Here is an 18,294-nt window from a genome sequence, read left to right as displayed (position 1 = left end):
GAATCTTGTTTTATTTATTTATTTATTATTATTTTTTTACGGCACTAGAATCTAGTGTTTTTCTCAAAAGTTCTTATTTATACCGTTAAAATCACATATGTTTCTAAAAAATTGTGGTCATGCACTCATGCCATGGATCGGGCTTGGCTAGATAAAATCTCAAGCCAAATAAGCTGAGCACTATAAAATTTTCAACTTACACAAGCTCTTTTAACATGCATATATAGTCAAACCAATCAATTACTTCAAATTAAGCAATATCAATAAAATTATGAAAGATAATGATGCTTTAATTAAAATAATATCAGATTTATTATACTTTTTGATATAATACAAAGAGGTCTTAATTAATTTAATTTATTTTATTAGCTTTAAATAAATACTTGTCCCATTTATATTTCTTAAAGTACTTGGCTTTGAATACATTGTACAAATATATACCATCATCTTGAGCTTTCCAAATACAATGACGTCCACCACATTTTCTATCGACGAATTCTTGTTCATCAACGAATGCATCAAATACCTTGCGTCCATGATTATCCCAAGTTAAACCACAAAAATAGAGGCGTTGTATGATCATACTAGAATGAATATTAAAGGAGTAGTTTCCACTTTTCGGAAGTTTTTGAAGTTGAAGATCTTTATCACCCGATTTGCAATGAACCCATAATATATCGTTCAATCCATTCACGATTACAACTTGATAATCTCCCGGCCCCGTACTCCAACCTTCAACGTATTGAAAATTGGCTAAGCATAAAACTACGAACAAAGATAAGAACAACTTCAACATCGTTACTTCTTACTTTGAATAATTTTGTTACAATTTTTGTTAAAAAAATAATGTTAAAACAACTTCTCCTCACCAAATTTATATGCTTAAACGCTCAATGTGAACATAATTATGACGTTAGCCTTTAATATGATCTCATAAAAAAGAAATTATGTTTTTGGAAAGGAAACTTAGCTTGAAATTTTTTGTGTGAACGTTGCATTTTGTCTTACGTTTAGACTTTGAGGCTTTGAGCAAGTTCAATGCATGACCATGGCCCACATATTTTCATGCAATCCGTTTCCAACGGTAATAGTTCAACTTATAATTGTTTGAGGGGTGATAACTAGGACAAGTGGCAATAATGTTTGTTGGTATAAATTTAATTTTATATTTTTATATGCGTGATGTTTAGTATCAATACCAAGTTATACTTGGCGTGGGTTGTGGGGAGTCAAATGGGTTGTGCAGCGTGGTATTCGGTGGAGGGTAGGGGATGGGATTGATATTGATGTGTGGAATAGTCCATGGATTCCGGGTACTCAATCTAGGAAGATAATTTCTCCTAGAGGCTCTTCAAGGGAAGATCTACAGGTGTGTGATCTCATTCATCTTCCGACGGCTTCTTGGAATATTGTGAGACTCAAAGAATTGTTTTTACCGTTTGAATGTGAGCGTATTTTAAGTATCCCCATTAGTGCTCGTTTGCCAAGGAATACTCTCTGTTGGGACCTTGAAAAGGAAGGGGACTATTCGGTTCGATCTGCATACAGGGCTATTTATGGTGAGCTTGAAGCTAATGATGCTAGTTCTGCTTCACATTCCACGAATTTCTGGAGTAAGCTCTGGCATACTACGGCTTTGCCTCGAGTGAAACTCTTCTTTTGGAGAGCTTGCAGGGGGGCTTTGCCTACTTTATTGGGCTTGAGCAAACGTTTACCAGGGAGGGGGGCAGTGTGCGAAGTTGAAGATGAGTCGGAGCTCCATTGTTTGAGAGAGTGTGTGATTATATTGCTCGAATGATGTGGGATGCTTGTGGTCTCTTGAAAGATATGGGGGGTTACTTTCGTACTTTTGGGGATATGGCTGCTGCCTGTTTTGAGTGCCTTCCAAGAGCAGAACATGGTTTATTTATGACAATTTGCTGGCTAATTTGGAATGCTCGAAACAAATGGATCTTTGAGGGTGAACCTTGTAATCCAAAGCTCTCGTTGGAGTATGCGACTAAGCTCATGTGTGAGTTGAAGGGGGAGAAAGAAGAGCAGGTGTGTGTGGGGGGGAGAATGCAGCAACGCTGGTGCCCACCAAGTCAGGGGTTGGTGAAATTAAATGTCGATGGAGGGACTGTGGAAGGTCTTGGCTCGAGCGCTGGAGCTGTGGTGCGTGATGAATCTGGTAGCTAGGATGCTGATGGCAGCTTCTTGGATGGTGGAGGATCGTTGGTCCCCGGACATTGCTGAGGCAAAAGCCGTCTTCTATGGGATGCAAGCTGCTGTGAACCTTGGTTTCAAGAGGATGGTGGTGGAGAGTGACTGCCTGGGTTTAATGAACGCTATCAAGTCACAAGAGAAGGGGAGTAGTACTTTACAACTTGTTCTAGATGATATTCATCATGTTAGTAATTTTCTTGATCATGTTTCTTGGAGTTTTGTTCGTAGGGAGGGAAATAAAGTGGCTCATGAGCTCGCTCATTTCTTGCCATGGAAAGTAGGGTGTCTAGTTTGGGAGTCGGATTTCCCGAGCAATATTGTAACTTTGGTGAACAATGATCTTCCTATGAATGAAAACTAAGTGCTCCTTGGGAGCTTTGCTTCAAAAAAAAAAATACCAAGTTATCTCTAAATACCAAGCCACCAATCAATTTTAATCGGAAAAAAAAAAAAAAAGAAAAAAAAAAAAGTTATCTCTAAATACCAACAAATTTTAATCGTTAATAATTCAATTAGTGTTTTTAATTCTTTGAGTACTTTTTATGATGGCTCAATTTAGGGGGTAAGATAATATGATAGTAAGTTTTATTTTATACTCATACTGATTTTCACTTACTAAAATTTTATATTTACTCACTTAAAATTATCGTAAACAAATTTCACGATATTTGTTTAAAACTGTTAGATTTGATATTTGCTTAAAACCGTGCATCGCACGGGAGCTAAACTAGTTAATAAAGCTATAAAAGTGTGTCAACTATATAGATAGATACGATGAGTACTAAACTGGATCGGATGTCTATATTATAGTATATCTTAGGTATAACAATTTATAATTCTCTATCATTTACATATTTTTATGTAAATTACTGTAGAAACTAATATGTAAGGTTGTAATTAAGAGAGGTTAGTTATTGCATGGGTACACTAACCTTGATTTCTTTGTCAAATACAAGTATAAAATTCAAGTTATTTTATATTTATATTAGATGCCATAATGATTGTATTAAGTATAATTTCCCTACTAGTATAAATGAATTATGATATACATTATCTAAAATTATATAAATTTGATATTATAAAATTTAAAATATGCATATTTATAATGAGTAAATACATGTTTATCTCCGTAATAAACAAGTTTCGTTTATCACATGGTCAAAAGTGTAATTTTTATGTTGAAAATAGGATTTGCCTGAAAATCGCTACTTGAATTATTACGTAGAGGTTATACTCCATGATAAATATAAACAAAGCTTGTTTAGCACAATATGAACCCTTTGCCTTGCATGTGTAAAGATCAAATTAGTCCTTACTCCTTAAGTATATATTTTAATATGGAATGCATCCCATGTCATCAGTTATCACTCATCAAGTCATCATCATGTATGATGATATACTACTTCCGTTAACTATTATTTGCAACAAAAAGGTATTATTTATTAGATATAAAATATTCTTTTGTTGCAAATATAGTTAACGGAGGAAATAGTAACTATCTACGTCTCTAATATACGAGTAGTAATTACAGACTTGCAGTTTATATTTATATCATTATTTCTATTTTATACATACAAAGCATTTTTCGTATACATACTTTCCTTGTGACCTTGAGTATATATGGATGAAAATTGAAAAATCCTTATTGATCCATTACATATTCATGATTTTTGTTTTACAGTTTTAGCATATATATACATTTATATATACATATACACATGTTTCATGTTTCTTGTTTTTACGAATAATGATGAAATTTGTCTTTGTTGCTTTACAATTGTTGGCACCTCATTTTCACAATGAATGTTAAAGTATAAGTCATGTAACATGTTATTGCTTCTAATCATACAATATTAAGTTCCTACTTTGCGTGTTAAAATAATGTTAATTTTTGGTATGTATCACAAATTAGCTTACAATGCCTGTGATAAGTTTAGGGTAAATTGGATAAGCTTACAATGTCACTTATTATTGATGATTTCCTAATTTCATTCTTAAAGATATTATTTACTAAAATTGCTATAGACTTATAGTAGTCAATATGGATGATATAAAATAGTATGTGTCACAAATATCTCAACAGATCGATTATCATAATTTAAGTTATAAATAAAGATATAAAATATTGTGTAGTCCGATCCAGTGATCCTTAATATTTACATAGTTAGGCTTTTTTTAGCACAAGAAATGAAGATTATATTACTTCTTCCAAATCATAAGCACACTTACATGAGTTACATCACTTTGATTACAAGAAAATTTGATTCAAGAGAAGGTAAAATCACATAAACCTAAAGTAACTAGAGTTCAAAATGTAAATAACATTTACTACTACTTTAACATACGACTATTACTTTTACTACAACTAGCTAGAAACCATATATAAATAGCATATGAAATTTATAAAGTTACAAGTTATGCTTCAATTCACATGTAAAGCTAGAGTAAGTAAAATTATACATTGTCATAGTCCATGCATTAAAGTAAGGTAGTAGCCTAGTAGATAATGACCAGCATTAGCTACTTAGCTAGAGTAAATATACTTATTTCTTCCTGTATATTATTAGAAGATTATGAATGCAAACAACTTTGACCTTTATACTTCATCCAAACATACACTCTTCATATTGCCATACTATTATACTCAACTCAAAAGCCTTGGTTATATGCAACTAACCATTCATCTAATATTGTACTTCTTTCATTTCTTCAAAACAAGATGCATCCCACTTCTTTTTCTTTGATCATCTTAGGTATAATGTTGATCTTTAATCAATATGACGCTTATAAGATATATCACTCAAAACGTCCAAAAGTTGCTCAATTCCATAGCCACGGGGGAGGATCTTTATTGGGGTTCATAAGGGTTCGACCCCTATTATTTTTGTAAGAGTTGTTAGACGAGCGTGATAAAAATATTATGTCAAGTGACAAACGCAACTTTTTCAAGTTGTTTCAAATAAATGAAAATTAAAATCTAATATAATATAGATACTTTTACTACTTAATTAAAAAAAATTAGTATTTAAATTTATTTTTTATCGAGGCCTTAATTTTTTACGCTCGAATCACGACATCATTACAAATTTATATCATTATTTACAATTTAACAACTACATATTCAAAATAGTATGTATTTTTAAATAATTATATTATTTTTGTACATATATTGTACATATATTGCACATATATCTTGATATATTGTTTGCATCTATTGGCCCATATAAGTTGTGTAAAGTAAACTTTTAGATCAAACTCGCATATTGTTTTCTTGTAGTGATTTATTATTTAATTATCATATTTTAATTGTATGTAACAAGCTTCTGTAATAGTTAAGTGAGGACGATTGATTTCATTTCTTTTAAACTTGACATCGGTCAGATTATTGTTTTTTGTAAATAGTTAGATATCTATAATTTTAATTAGAAATTATTAAATTTTATAACTTGGCCCACATATAGTTTAGTCTAAGATCCGCCACTGCATAGCCATATCGACGCTGATGTCGTGGACGGTCAAGCACATAACCGGTAAAGAATTGTACGCCGTTGGACTAAAGCTAGGATTGAGTCCATCTTTGGAGTTTATCATGATTTTTGATACGGGCTCGGATTTCGTATGGGTACAATCGGAAAATTGTACGGTTTGCATGGATGAAGGTTCGAGACCTTCATATAATGGCTCAAGTTCTTTATACTACCATGCATGCGACCTTATTGAACCCAATTATGGTCTTGAGACGTCCAAGGTGACATGTGGTGATAATAACCGTTGCATTTATCACATTTTATATGGTGATAAAACGGAATCGAGGGGGATAGTTGTTTGGGAAACCATGTTTCCTTACGTTGGAAAAGGAAAGAACACTATACTCAGAGGCGGAATTAGGGGGTGGCTTTATGTCTAAAATTTAATTTTGCAAATGTTGTCAAACAATTATTCACAGCTAAGTTGGTTTAACGTATGAGATTATTTAGTGATTTCTCACGTGAGAGTATGATTTCTGGCTCCGCCACTGACTATACTATTTGACTTGACGTTTGGTATAGGGACAAACAATACTTGTTTTCCTTCTTCAACAGATTGCCTTTAAGGTGTTGCCGGATTTGGTGCGGGTCCCCTATCAATTCCCTCCAAACTCTTTGTCCACCGGTGGGGTTTTTGCCTCCCTATCGACACGTCCATGGATGACTCTTTCCTTTTTGGTGATACCATCACCATTCCCGGGGAGTATAGGGTCGCTCCGATAAAATATGATGATGGAAGTGTCTTCTACATAGAACTCACTGGTGTACTTGTAGGAGCATATGGTACGTTATCTAATAAAACTCATGTTATATTTGTTGATTCGGCGACGACGATCACGCGTTTAGAAGTAATTAATTTATACGGCTAAATACATTATAGTTGATTTATACGATGTTGATCCAATTGTAGTACCTCCGAAACCGTTTGAGCTGTGTTATTACCAGCCATATGATATTGAGATCACGATTCAAATGAGCCACTAAATCCTTGTTTTAAGAATTATGTGTGTATTTTGTGTTTTGATGTAGCCTATTTAATGGCCACTTATCTATACATATTAAATTGAATGAGATACATATTCTCATTAAATGTTTACATTGACACACTATTCTCACAATATACATCTTTGATTCTCCAATGTTTAGGATTGTTTATTACTTGTGCTATATTAACATCTTATATGAGAGTGAGGGATAGCTCAAGTGGTTAGAGCTTCCCTCCCGGTTCCAAGAGATCTTGGAATCGATTCTCACCCCCGCCCTTGTGGCTCACTAAACACAAAAAAAAAAACATCTTATATAGTTATATATGTACTCGTAGCCAGTTAAACTTATGAGTACTACTAGAGGTGTTAACAACTTATAATTCCTAAAATTAAGGCATAACATTAGCTAAGATTGCATCATTAATATTGAGTATTGACTTTAGATTGTCAATCCTTAATAGTTAATATTGTGTATACGAGTTTGGTTTGTGTTACAAAATATGAATTTTTTGTTAAACCCAACCCCAGGCCCCTTTCCCTTTTTTCTTCAATAGTGTCATACTTTGATTCTTTCCAATTACTATGTAATATGAATTTATTTATGACTTAAAAACATCAAAAACATAGTGAGCTTGTTAAAGCTCACTAATATACGTATAGTAACACCTTTGATTCCCCAACGATTCAATTGATTTTCACGCTTTATTAGAGGCAAAGCTACAAGCATACAAATTATTAACAATAAAAGTGACCCAGTGCAACATTGTAAACTTAGTCCTTTAAATTATAAAGATAAATAAATAATATTGCACTCTACCCTCTTACATAATGCTTCGTGGTCATCACACGGATAGCCAAGACACCATTCCAAAGACGGATATGAACATTATCGAAATTAGCAACACTATTAGGTATAATAAAACGCCTCCACAAGTAACCATATCTCCCTTAATCAATAAGGGTGGACATGAGAAGTTTGTCTACCGGCTTTCGACCTAGTCCACTAACCACTGTAGTACGGGTCGTGTTATCGACTTTGACATCGATTTCTCCCCTACTCATTCCAAGTACATCCATGTTTATGATAATATGTCTTTAGTTTTTACATATATATATTTTGAATTAAATGACTAAAGCGTCAACAATTTTATAATAATTCAATGCTTGGAGCACAAGTAGAAAAACTCCCATGAATCACGTACTTAAGGAAACAAATCACAACTTTCCTTTTTTTTTTTTTTTTCATAAATATTATTATATATACCACATAGTATAATTGCATGTATTAAAATTTTATGAAAAAAAAAGACACACTAAAAAAAACTACCATCTAAAAACATACCAGTCTACCACCATCTATGAAAAAAAAAAAGAAAAGAATCGAGCCTGATATATTCACACACGAATTGTACAGTATAATAGGAAAGGGGATTTAATAAAAACTTCCCTATCAAAAAAAATTAAAACTTCATGTGCAAAAAAAATTAAAACTTCATAACAAGCAACTACTATCAAAATTCAAAGAATATACTCCCTCCGTGACTCCGTCCCCTTTTGATAGTCCCTTATGGACATTTTTCACGGGAATTAATAAACACAAAAAAGAATAGTTAAAGTACATTTGAAAAAGTAAATTGATATTGGGTATGCAAAAAAGTAGAGAGAAAGTAATAAAAGTACATGGGAAAACAAAATTTTACATAAGGGACTATCAAAAGGGGACGATGGAGTATATCATTATATCTTAGGGCTAAAGCCATAAGTAGCAACTAGCAAAATTCCAAGAATAGTTAAATCCCCTTTCCCTTTTTTATTTATTAATAGTGTCATTCTTTGATTCTTTCCAATTACTATGTAATATCGAGTATGAATTTATTTATGACTTATAAACATGTTAGTTTGTTACAAGCTCACTAATATATACAAATATACCAACACCAAAGACAAAACCAACATAATTACGAAAGTTGTACATCGATCTTTGATTTCCCAACGGTTCAAAAAATAGACACAGTGCAACATTGTAAACTTAGGCCTTAAAACCATTTTTATTAAATATAAAGATAATAATATTACAATCTACCTTCTAACTCGTGAACACGGAGATAAACAAGACACCATCCCAAATAAAATTTCAACTTTATCGAAATTAGCAACCCTGTCAGGTATATAAAAACGCCTCCAGAAGTAACCGTATCTCTTTTCATCGACAAGGGTGGCTAAGACAACTTTTTCGAACGGTTTTCGACGTGTTCCACTAACCACTATAGTACGGCTTGTGTTATCGACTTTGACATCAATTTCTCCCCTCTTCATTCCGGGAACATCCATCCTTATTACGTATGCTATAAGGGTTCGCCTCCACTCCGTCTTGACCATCTCAAAATCACCGTCCTTTTGATATTGCTCCGTTATTAAATTATTAGTAATTTGTTGGTCGTGTATTGTATTCTTTGACAATGCTACAAACATCATTACCCACACAATAATCACCATTGCCACACCATCACCACTCTTGTGTTTGCCATTTACGGAAATAAAACAAAAAATTGATCAATCGATGTTAATAACAATAATAATATTTGATAATATATCTTTAACGTTTTTATGTATATTGAATTGAATAATAAATCAATGCTTGGAGAGTAGAAAAACTCCCATGAATCACGTACTTAAGGGAAATAAATCACAACTTTCTTTTTTTGTTTTTTAACATTATTATACATTTATATGTAGTATAATAGTATATATTAAAAATTGCAACAGTTTCTAATTTTATGAAACTCCCATATATCAGTGGTTAAAGAAATAAATCACAACTTTCCTTTTTAACTTGCATATATTGGCATATTAGTAAGCGAGGGAGCCCCCATTCATCTTCATGATAAACAAAATTTGTTTATCTAATGACATGCATTTTTGTAAATATATCAATAATTCACTCCAGTCAGCATGACATTTTTGTAAATAAGTTAACAACTTTTATTAATATGCGGGTCCCACAAATATTAACTTATTTACGAGAATGTCATGCTGACTGGGATTTATTGTTAATTTATTTACGAAAATGCCATTGTATAAACAAATTTTGTTTATCATCAAAATGAACTTGTATTTTCTCTAAGCCATATACATATATAAAAAATAAACAAACCCAAAATTATGTTGGATTTTTATTATAATAGTAAGACAAGTAAACATGTTTTATGAAATGGAGAGAGTAATTATTATGATCATCAAATCACAATTTAATTCGATCGACTTTGTGTCAAACAAACTCTAAATATGATCAAAGGCCAATTGATTTCACTGGACTTTGCTCTTATTAGTACCATCAAATTCACAGATCTTTCTCCAAGATGTGATTATTACAATTGACGGTACTATTACCCAAGGTGAGTTTGCTAGAATAAAGTATGCATAGAAGTAATATGGACTTGCTGAAACTTGATTCCCTTCTATGAACACAGTCATATAATATATAACAACACTATAAAACTCCATCGAACATACAACTAATTGAATAGCATAACTATAGGATTTGTGTGTTGCTAAGGCATACCTGCAAAAACGTTGTACAATGTGAGAGATCTAGCTAGTACTGCTATATTAGTATATTGACATCTTATATACTCGTAGCCAATAAGGTGTTAACAACTGGTCCAACCGAGCAAACATAAGAAAAGACACCAGATATAGATTTCAACTTGTTAAAACATCATAATTTTCATAATTTAACATGATTCAAATTAGAAATAGATTTAATCTGAACTCACATAACTAGACCCAGGTTTCCAATTGAATTAACAACGAACTCTAACTCCTACTATGTCATTAACAATTATTTTGTACCAAAGCTCGATCTAGTTGGTTCATTGCATTATTCGAATCAAGGTCATCGCGACTAGCTAGGAATCTATGGAAGTTAAAATTACTAAGAATGTGTACATAATTCCCTATCCTTTGCTCTGCCTTGAGCTCTTTAGGGAAGCATCCAACCTACAAAGTTAGACTAGATTGATTTTTTTTTTTTTTTGGGGTGTTTAGAGAGTCATAAGGACAAGTGACACTAAATTAAATCATACGGGATACATTTTGTCCATTAAGGTCCTGTCATGCCATCCAAGAAATACGACATATATCGTGCTAAGAACAACTCCATCCATTTGATAAACTCATTTTAAATTAGTCTACATTCTAATTTTTAACTAATTGTTGAAAGTTGAAACTAGCATGTGCTCGTACTAATGCACAGAGTATAATGTCCACACCCATAGAAGTATACTAAGTAGTAGATAGTTAAAAGATAAATGTTGCTTAATTGTTACTTACGCAGCTAAAAGGTTGGCTGGACCAAATATGAAGATTGAAATTGCTTCTAAAGCTATTGTTGTTGAATCAAAAGACTATAAGAAATAATCCCCCCCCGTTCTCATTGTTGCCAAAGGGTATAAATACAAGAGTATACACAATTAACTAGGATTAGGTACAGCTAATCTAGGTGAGCATCATAAATGCAATAATACACTATACATAATCTAATACACCCCCGTAGTCGAAGCGGGAGGTTCATGTACGCTTAGACTATTGCGAAAATCATCAAAAAGAAGTTGAGGCAGCCCCTTTGTGAAGATATCGGCAATTTGATAGCGAGAAGGGACGTGGAGAACACGGACTTGGCCAAGAGCGACCTTTTCCCGGACAAAGTGTATGTCCATTTCGATGTGCTTAGTCCGTTGGTGTTGAACAGGGTTGCCGGAGAGGTACACGGCACTAACGTTATCGCAATACACCACGGTAGCTTTCTTGATAGGACAATGAAGTTCCAGGAGTAAATTTCGCAACCAACAAGACTCGGCAACGACGTTAGCCACGCCACGATACTCTGCTTCAGCGCTGGATTTAGAGACTGTTGGTTGGCGTTTGGCGGACCACGATATCAAATTGTCACCAAGGAAGACGCAGTAGCCGGACGTCGAGCGGCGGGTGTCGGGGCAGCCACCCCAGTCGGCATCGGAGTAAGATGTGAGACCATTTGTGGGAGATGAATAAAGATGAAGGCCGAGTCTCAAAGTCCCCTGAAGGTACCGCAATATGCGACGAAGAGCAGCCATGTGCTCTTTGCGAGGGTCATGCATATATAGGCAAATCTGCTGAACGGCGTAGGAGATGTCGGGCCTAGTGAAGGTCAAATATTGGAGTGCCCCTGCTAGACTTCTGTACAGTGTTGCATCTTCGACTGGTGGGCCAGAATTCGAGCTTAATTTTGCTTTGGAGTCGACGGGTGTCGCGGATGGTTTACATGAAGACATGTTTGCACGAGCAATTATGTCGGCAGCATATGAGTGTTGAGATAAAAATAAGCCATCACGATGCCTTGTAACTGAAATGCCGAGAAAGGAGCTTAGTGGGCCGAGATCGGTCATGGCAAATTCGGAGCTCAATTTGGACATAATAGAAACCCGAAGATCATTAGAAGAAGTGGTGAGAACAATGTCGTCGACATAGAGAAGGATGTATGCCAAATCTTTCCCATGAGAATATATGAAAAGAGAGTTGTCGGAGGTGCTATGAGAAAAACCAATTGTGGCCACAAAAGAAGCAAACCGATGATACCAAGCCCTAGGTGCTTGCTTGAGACCGTAGAGGGCCTTTTTGAGAAGGCATACATGACCCGGGTTGTCCTTATCCCGCAAACCCGGAGGTTGGTGCATATAAACAGTTTCGGCTATGTCACCATTAAGGAAAGCATTTTTGACGTCCATTTGGTGAATGGGCCAAGACTTGGAAAGAGCAATGCTGAGGACGGTCCGAATGGTAGCCGGTTTCACGACCGGGCTAAAAGTTTCATCACAATCAATGCCAACCTGTTGATTCCTGCCATTAACAACAAGACGGGCTTTGTGCCGCTCAAAATCACCGTTAGCATTCTTTTTATGTTTAAAAAGCCACATACAAGGTATCACATTGACATTAGGAGGGCGGGGGACCAACTCCCACGTCCTAGTTTTAATAAGAGCATTGAACTCATCCATCATGGCACTTTTCCAATTCGGGTCCGAAAGAGCGGAAATGGGATTACGAGGCAAGGGTGAAGGGGTGGAGGTAGAGGTCAAACTGAAAATATTTTTGGGTTTGAAAATCCCATGTGAGCTTCGAGTTTGGATTGTTAAGGGTGGGGGAGGAGGCCTGGTGGGCCTTGGGGCCGGATTCAGAGGTGGGCCGGCAGTAGGAGATGCGGGAATGGACCCAAAAAGAGTGGGGGTGGGGTGGGCCGTGGGATTTCTAGGGGGAGAACATGTTGCTGGGCTGGGTGGTGAGCGGTGAGGAGAGCCGAAAGTGAGAGTGGGCTGAGGAGAGCCCATAACTGATTGTGGCGGAGGGGAGGTAGGCGAATGAATGGGCTGGGCCTGTTGGTGTGGTATGTGTACTTGGGCTGCAGGAGTTGGGTTTGCAGGAGAGTAGAGTTGATGAGTGAGAGTGGGGGAAAACCCATCATATAGGAAGTCGTAGTCAGTGGGTTTTGGTGAGTGAGTTTTTGCAAAAGGAAATTGAGTCTCATCAAAAACCACATGTCGGGAAATGATAATTTTTCGAGTGGAAATGTCGTAGCATTTGTAACCTCGATGGTTAGAGGGATACCCAAGAAAAACACATGGAGTAGAGCGAGATTGAAGCTTATTTATGGAGGTGGAGGGAAGGAGAGGATAGCAAAGGCACCCAAAAACCCGTAAGTGTGAAAAAGAAGGATCACGATGATATAGAATCTTTGTAGGTGAGTCATAAGAGAGGAGTTTGGTGGGTAAGATATTGTGGAGATAAGTCGCCATTTGAAGAGCATGGTGCCAAAACGAGGGTGGCATGGAAGAGTGGGCAAGAAGGGTGCGCATGATATTGTTGATGGTGCGTATTTTTCTCTCGGCTTTTCCGTTTTGGGGGGAAGTGTGAGGACAAGAGAAACGGAAAACCATCCCATTAGAAGCACAAAAATTTCGGAAAGGGTCATTATCGTACTCACCACCATTATCACATTGAAAACACTTAACATCACGTTCAAATTGAGTTTTGGCTAGAGCATGCAATTGGAGAAAAATAGAGTAGACTTGGGATTTTTTTGAGATAGGAAAGGTCCACAAAAAATTAGTAAAATCATCCACAAATAAAACATAATAATGATGACCAACACTACTTAGCTTTGGAGAAGTCCAAATATCACTGTGTAAAATATCAAACGGCATACTAGTGCAAGTAGTAGAAGGATAAAAAGGAAGTTTTACATGCTTGCCAAACACACAGGAAGAACACACACTATTGTCCAAAATTCTATTACAACTAATGAAATCCTGTTGCTTGAGAGTCTTTAAAATATTTGCCCCGGGGTGGCCCAATCTGTCATGCCACAAGTTAGAGGAAAAAGCAGCAAAAGAGGATGGAGTAGAGGCGTGATGCACAGTGTTGGTGAAAGGGTAAAGCTCTCCGGAGCTCTCACATCTCATAAGAATGGTCCCCGTCCGAAGGTCCTTCACAGAAAAACCACACGGATCAAATTCGATGGAAACGGAATTGTCATTAGTAAACTTTCGGACAGAAATCAGATTTTTGACAAGGTTGGGGGCATGGAGAACATTTTTTAAGGTGAAGGGAGGGAAGGATTTTTGACCATAACCACGAATTGGAATTCCATTGCCATTACCAACAATAATATTATGAGGAGTGCTCAAATTAAAATAGGACGAGAGAGTACCTTGCTGAGATGTCATATGTGAGGTAGCCCCGGTGTCCATGTACCAATTTTCATCCGGAGGAGTGAGGGAGAGAGTGTGCATGGCGGCCTCGATGTCGGTTGGAGCATAACCAACTGTTGAAGGAGCTTGAGTGCTGTAGGCTTGATGCTGAGGTCTAGGGCCGAGAATACCGCTTTGCTGCGGTTTGGGCCCAGCTGGAGGTCTGGTCCATGGAGTGGAGGGGTAAGGACATGGGGGAGCAGCCCATGATGGTGTGGGCCAAGTACCCCAAGGAGGGTATTGCCACGGTTGTGCCCCCCACTGCCAGTGCTGTTGGTGTTGGTTCTGCCCACGACCACCCTGACCACCTCGGCGGTTGTTGTTGCGGCCACCACCACCGCGGCCTCTGCCGTGACCACCACGGCCGCCGCCACGGCTGGTGGTCTTCTGGTGGTTGCGCTGACCATGAGAAACAGGGGAGGGGTGATCATTGGCTAGGGAATTAGGATTTCCCGTAGCCATTAGAGCAGAGGCAGCAGCATTAGCTTCGTTTGAGGCTTGATTTGCTTGACGAGATTCTTCGAGAAGGAGCATGGAGCGAGCTTTGTGGAAAGGAACAGGAGGGTCGGATTGTTGAAGGATAGCAGCAACATTGTCATAAGCCTTGGATAGACCTCGAACAAGGGTGATAACAAGACGGTGATCGGAGACTTTAGCCCCAACATTGGCTAATTGATCAGAAAGCATTTTGATATGCTGACAATAATCAGAAACATTTGCAAAATTGTTTAAATCCACCTGAGAAAATTCGGATTCGAGTTGCACCGCACGATTTGTTCTATTATCTTGAAAGATGTCTTTCAATCTCCCCCACGCGGCAGCGGCGGTGGAATCAGGTTCAATGATGGTGTTAAGGAGGTCGTTGGAGATTGTTGCGTATATCCATTGAAGTACGATTGCATCGAGACGAGCCCATAAGTCAGGGTCGGTGGTTTGAGAGGTGGAGGAAGAAGCAGAATCTGCAGCAGGAGGGAGGATGTGCTCGATGACTTGGTATGCTCTGGCCTGAACACGAAAAAGCTCTGCCCAAGTGGTATATTGAGAGCTTTTCATTTCCAAAGTGACAGGGATGAGGCTTTTGATTGGTGGTACAGCAAAGGCAGGGTGAAAAGGAGGATTTTTTGGAGGTTCACCCATGATTGGCGGCTTAGAAAAGACAAGAAGAGAAGAGGCGGCTAGAAGAAGACAAAGGAGAGGAAAGGTTAAACCTAGCTGATACCATATAAGAAATAATCCCCCCCCGTTCTCATTGTTGCCAAAGGGTATAAATACAAGAGTATACACAATTAACTAGGATTAGGTACAGCTAATCTAGGTGAGCATCATAAATGCAATAATACACTATACATAATCTAATAAAGACAAATATCTGGAATCACCCTTGCTGTACTCTTTCCCTATAAAATCAAAATGTATTAGCATATCGTAATAAAAGGTAATGTAGTAAAATTATAGTGAAGTTAGAATAATAACTCTTTAAACTAACTGAAGGAGTTGAATGAATTGATATGAGCAAGAGAAGTACATAATTCGGCGAAGAAGGATCAAGTCTTATCCTTGTAGAAATCAGGTTTGAAGACTACGTAGAACTCGAGTGTCAAATGTACTAAACCATTAAAGGTTAGCCAACATATGATCAATTTTTCGAGTTTTGTTGTCCTTGAAAACAACCCTGTGTGACAAAAGATGAACTCATGATGGCTAAATATGGTTAATTCATGTGTTAAAAACTCACCTTATCCAACACGAAAATTACCCGATTCAAATTTTGACTTGTATATATTTAGTAGGACTCAACTTCAAATTAAACTTGATCCAACCTAACGCTAATGAATCTGACCATGACACCTGAACTTAAATCCGTAACCCGTTGTGACCGAACCGTTTACGACCCGTAGCCCGTTATGACCAAACCGTTTAAAACCCGTAACCCGTTATGACTGAGTCATTTACAACCTGTTACCCAATATGTTTATGATCTAATCTGTTTCAACCAACTACTCGATAAACCCAACTTATTTATGACTTGACTTGATTATAACATGACTCGTTCCTACCCATTATCTGACTAATTCGACTCGATAATCATCCGACTCAATTTTAACCCGATATGATTTTGATTAGAAACCCGTTTCAAATTGGGTAAACTCGTTTTCAAACCAACCAAGTTCAATCTAAACCGATTATAACCGAAACAATAATGGTTGGACCCGATTTCACCCGATCTATTTTGAACCGAAACCCATTTTCGAACCGACCCAGTTAAACCCAAACTGATTATGACCCGAACCAATTACGACCCGTCCTGATTAAAACCCGAACTGTTTTTAACCGAAACCCACATTAAATGGGCTAAACCCGTTTTCAAACCGACCCAGTTCAACCAAAATTGATTATGACCCGAACCGACTAGAACCCGACTCGATAAGGACCCGATCCGAATAGAAACTGCAATTAAAAAAACCAAACCGAACTGACCCGATAATTTTCAAAACCGACCCAAACCGACCCGCTTATTATTTCAATCCGTTATAAACCGACCCGTTATAACCCGAAACTGATAAACCCAACCCAAACCCGAACTGTTTAACCGAATTGACACCCCTAGTCATGAGGGATGTATTTATAGTATTATAGTAAAACCAAGAAAACAAAGCAAATAACCCATCAACTAACTAAGATTAACTCATTTAAAGTTACTTAGCAATAATATAAGATAAATTAAGAAACATGAATATATTGAAGGAGAAAATCCACAAGTAACGCCTTAATCCCAAAGATGGGGTCAGCTATATGAACCAAGATTTTATCCCATGTAAAGCGGTGTGATGAACTGACGATAGATTAAAAACAGAGTAAAACAAAAATATACCTGATAGAATCCATGTGAGGCAGAAAACAGCGGTTGAGGCAGCAGCTAGAATACCCAAAATGGTTGTTGCAGAGTATATATTAGGAATAAAATCTGAAACATTAAAATCTTTTGGAAATTTTGGAAGATGAACCTCCATTCTACTTTCTGTTCTTCCTCAAATGATATTAAATTATTAAGAGAAAGAGAAGTTTGACTTGAGATTTGTATGAAAGTACATACACGTTTTAGATTAACATTACAATCATGAATCATGGACTAGTAGTTTAATAATTAAAAGCAAGATTATATAATACTTGTATAGTTTACAAAATAAATGCATATGGTTAGTTGTTCACTGCCACACAACTAAGTGCAGGGCCGCCTTAAACTCATCGGGTCCCTGAGCTAATGGAGTTGTATAGTCTCACCAGTCACCAACCCGGTCCCGGTTTTACCCGGGGAAATTTTCGAAGTCAAGCTAAACCTTAGCTTCCTACAAAAAGGTATGAGTAGATTTTAACAGCAAGGCTCCTCATCAGCCTAATATACTGCGGGAGTTCTCTGTATGCGAGCAAAGGCAAAGATGTACTCCGTAAGTCCGTATGACAGTAACTACAGGAGGATTACTTGATAGCACAAAATTAACTGTCAACTCTCCATGAGGTAGCAATGTAACAGAAGTAATCGAAAACTTGCAGTAATAAACAGAAACAGATAACATCCGAACATAATCGAATCCTACTCCGCCTATTTACTAAGTCCAAACCTTGTCATCAACAAACAGACAATGTATTATTACCATCAACTTCATTTAAATTTTCTACATCAGATTAATACTATAGAATTGCCTCAAAGATATGACCAACTGAAGAATTATGAATGTAAGATCAAGGTAGCACAAGCAGAATTATACTGAATGTACGAGGACTGTATAATGA

General features: G+C 36.7%; 1 protein-coding gene and 1 pseudogene across 2 annotated transcripts; both read right to left on the bottom strand.

Moving 5' to 3' along the window:
• Positions 1-9,468: 9,468 nt before the first annotated feature.
• Positions 9,469-18,211, bottom strand: LOC145635691 (putative 3-beta-hydroxysteroid-Delta(8),Delta(7)-isomerase; annotated as a pseudogene). Its single transcript, XR_014113903.1, has 5 exons — positions 17,375-18,211; positions 16,028-16,174; positions 15,866-15,899; positions 11,051-11,125; positions 9,469-10,280 (listed from the first exon to the last, which is right to left on the bottom strand). The product of XR_014113903.1 is annotated as a putative 3-beta-hydroxysteroid-Delta(8),Delta(7)-isomerase (transcript).
• On the bottom strand, positions 13,921-15,730 carry LOC145635689 (uncharacterized). Its single transcript, XM_081687018.1, has 2 exons — positions 14,463-15,730; positions 13,921-14,238 (listed from the first exon to the last, which is right to left on the bottom strand). The coding sequence occupies exons 1-2, from the start codon at positions 15,637-15,639 to the stop codon at positions 14,204-14,206; spliced, it is 1,212 nt and encodes a 403-aa protein (XP_081543144.1). The 5' UTR covers positions 15,640-15,730; the 3' UTR covers positions 13,921-14,203.
• Positions 18,212-18,294: the final 83 nt, after the last annotated feature.

The sequence above is a fragment of the Chenopodium album genome, chromosome 6 (assembly GCF_948465745.1).
Source record: "Chenopodium album chromosome 6, dcCheAlbu1.1, whole genome shotgun sequence".
Classification (NCBI taxonomy): domain Eukaryota; kingdom Viridiplantae; phylum Streptophyta; class Magnoliopsida; order Caryophyllales; family Amaranthaceae; genus Chenopodium; species Chenopodium album.
Note: the sequence above shows the minus strand (reverse complement) of the source record. Positions and strands in the feature narration are given on the sequence as shown.

What these genes read in the sequence shown, in the direction of transcription:
- LOC145635689 (XM_081687018.1), bottom strand. Translation starts at nt 15,639, where the DNA reads ATGGGTGAACCTCCAAAAAATCCTCCTTTTCACCCTGCCTTTGCTGTA. An exon ending in ACATATGACATCTCAGCAAG is followed by an intron (nt 14,239 to 14,462) that starts GTACTCTCTCGT and finishes TTTTCTGTGAAG; the next exon opens with GACCTTCGGACGGGGACCAT.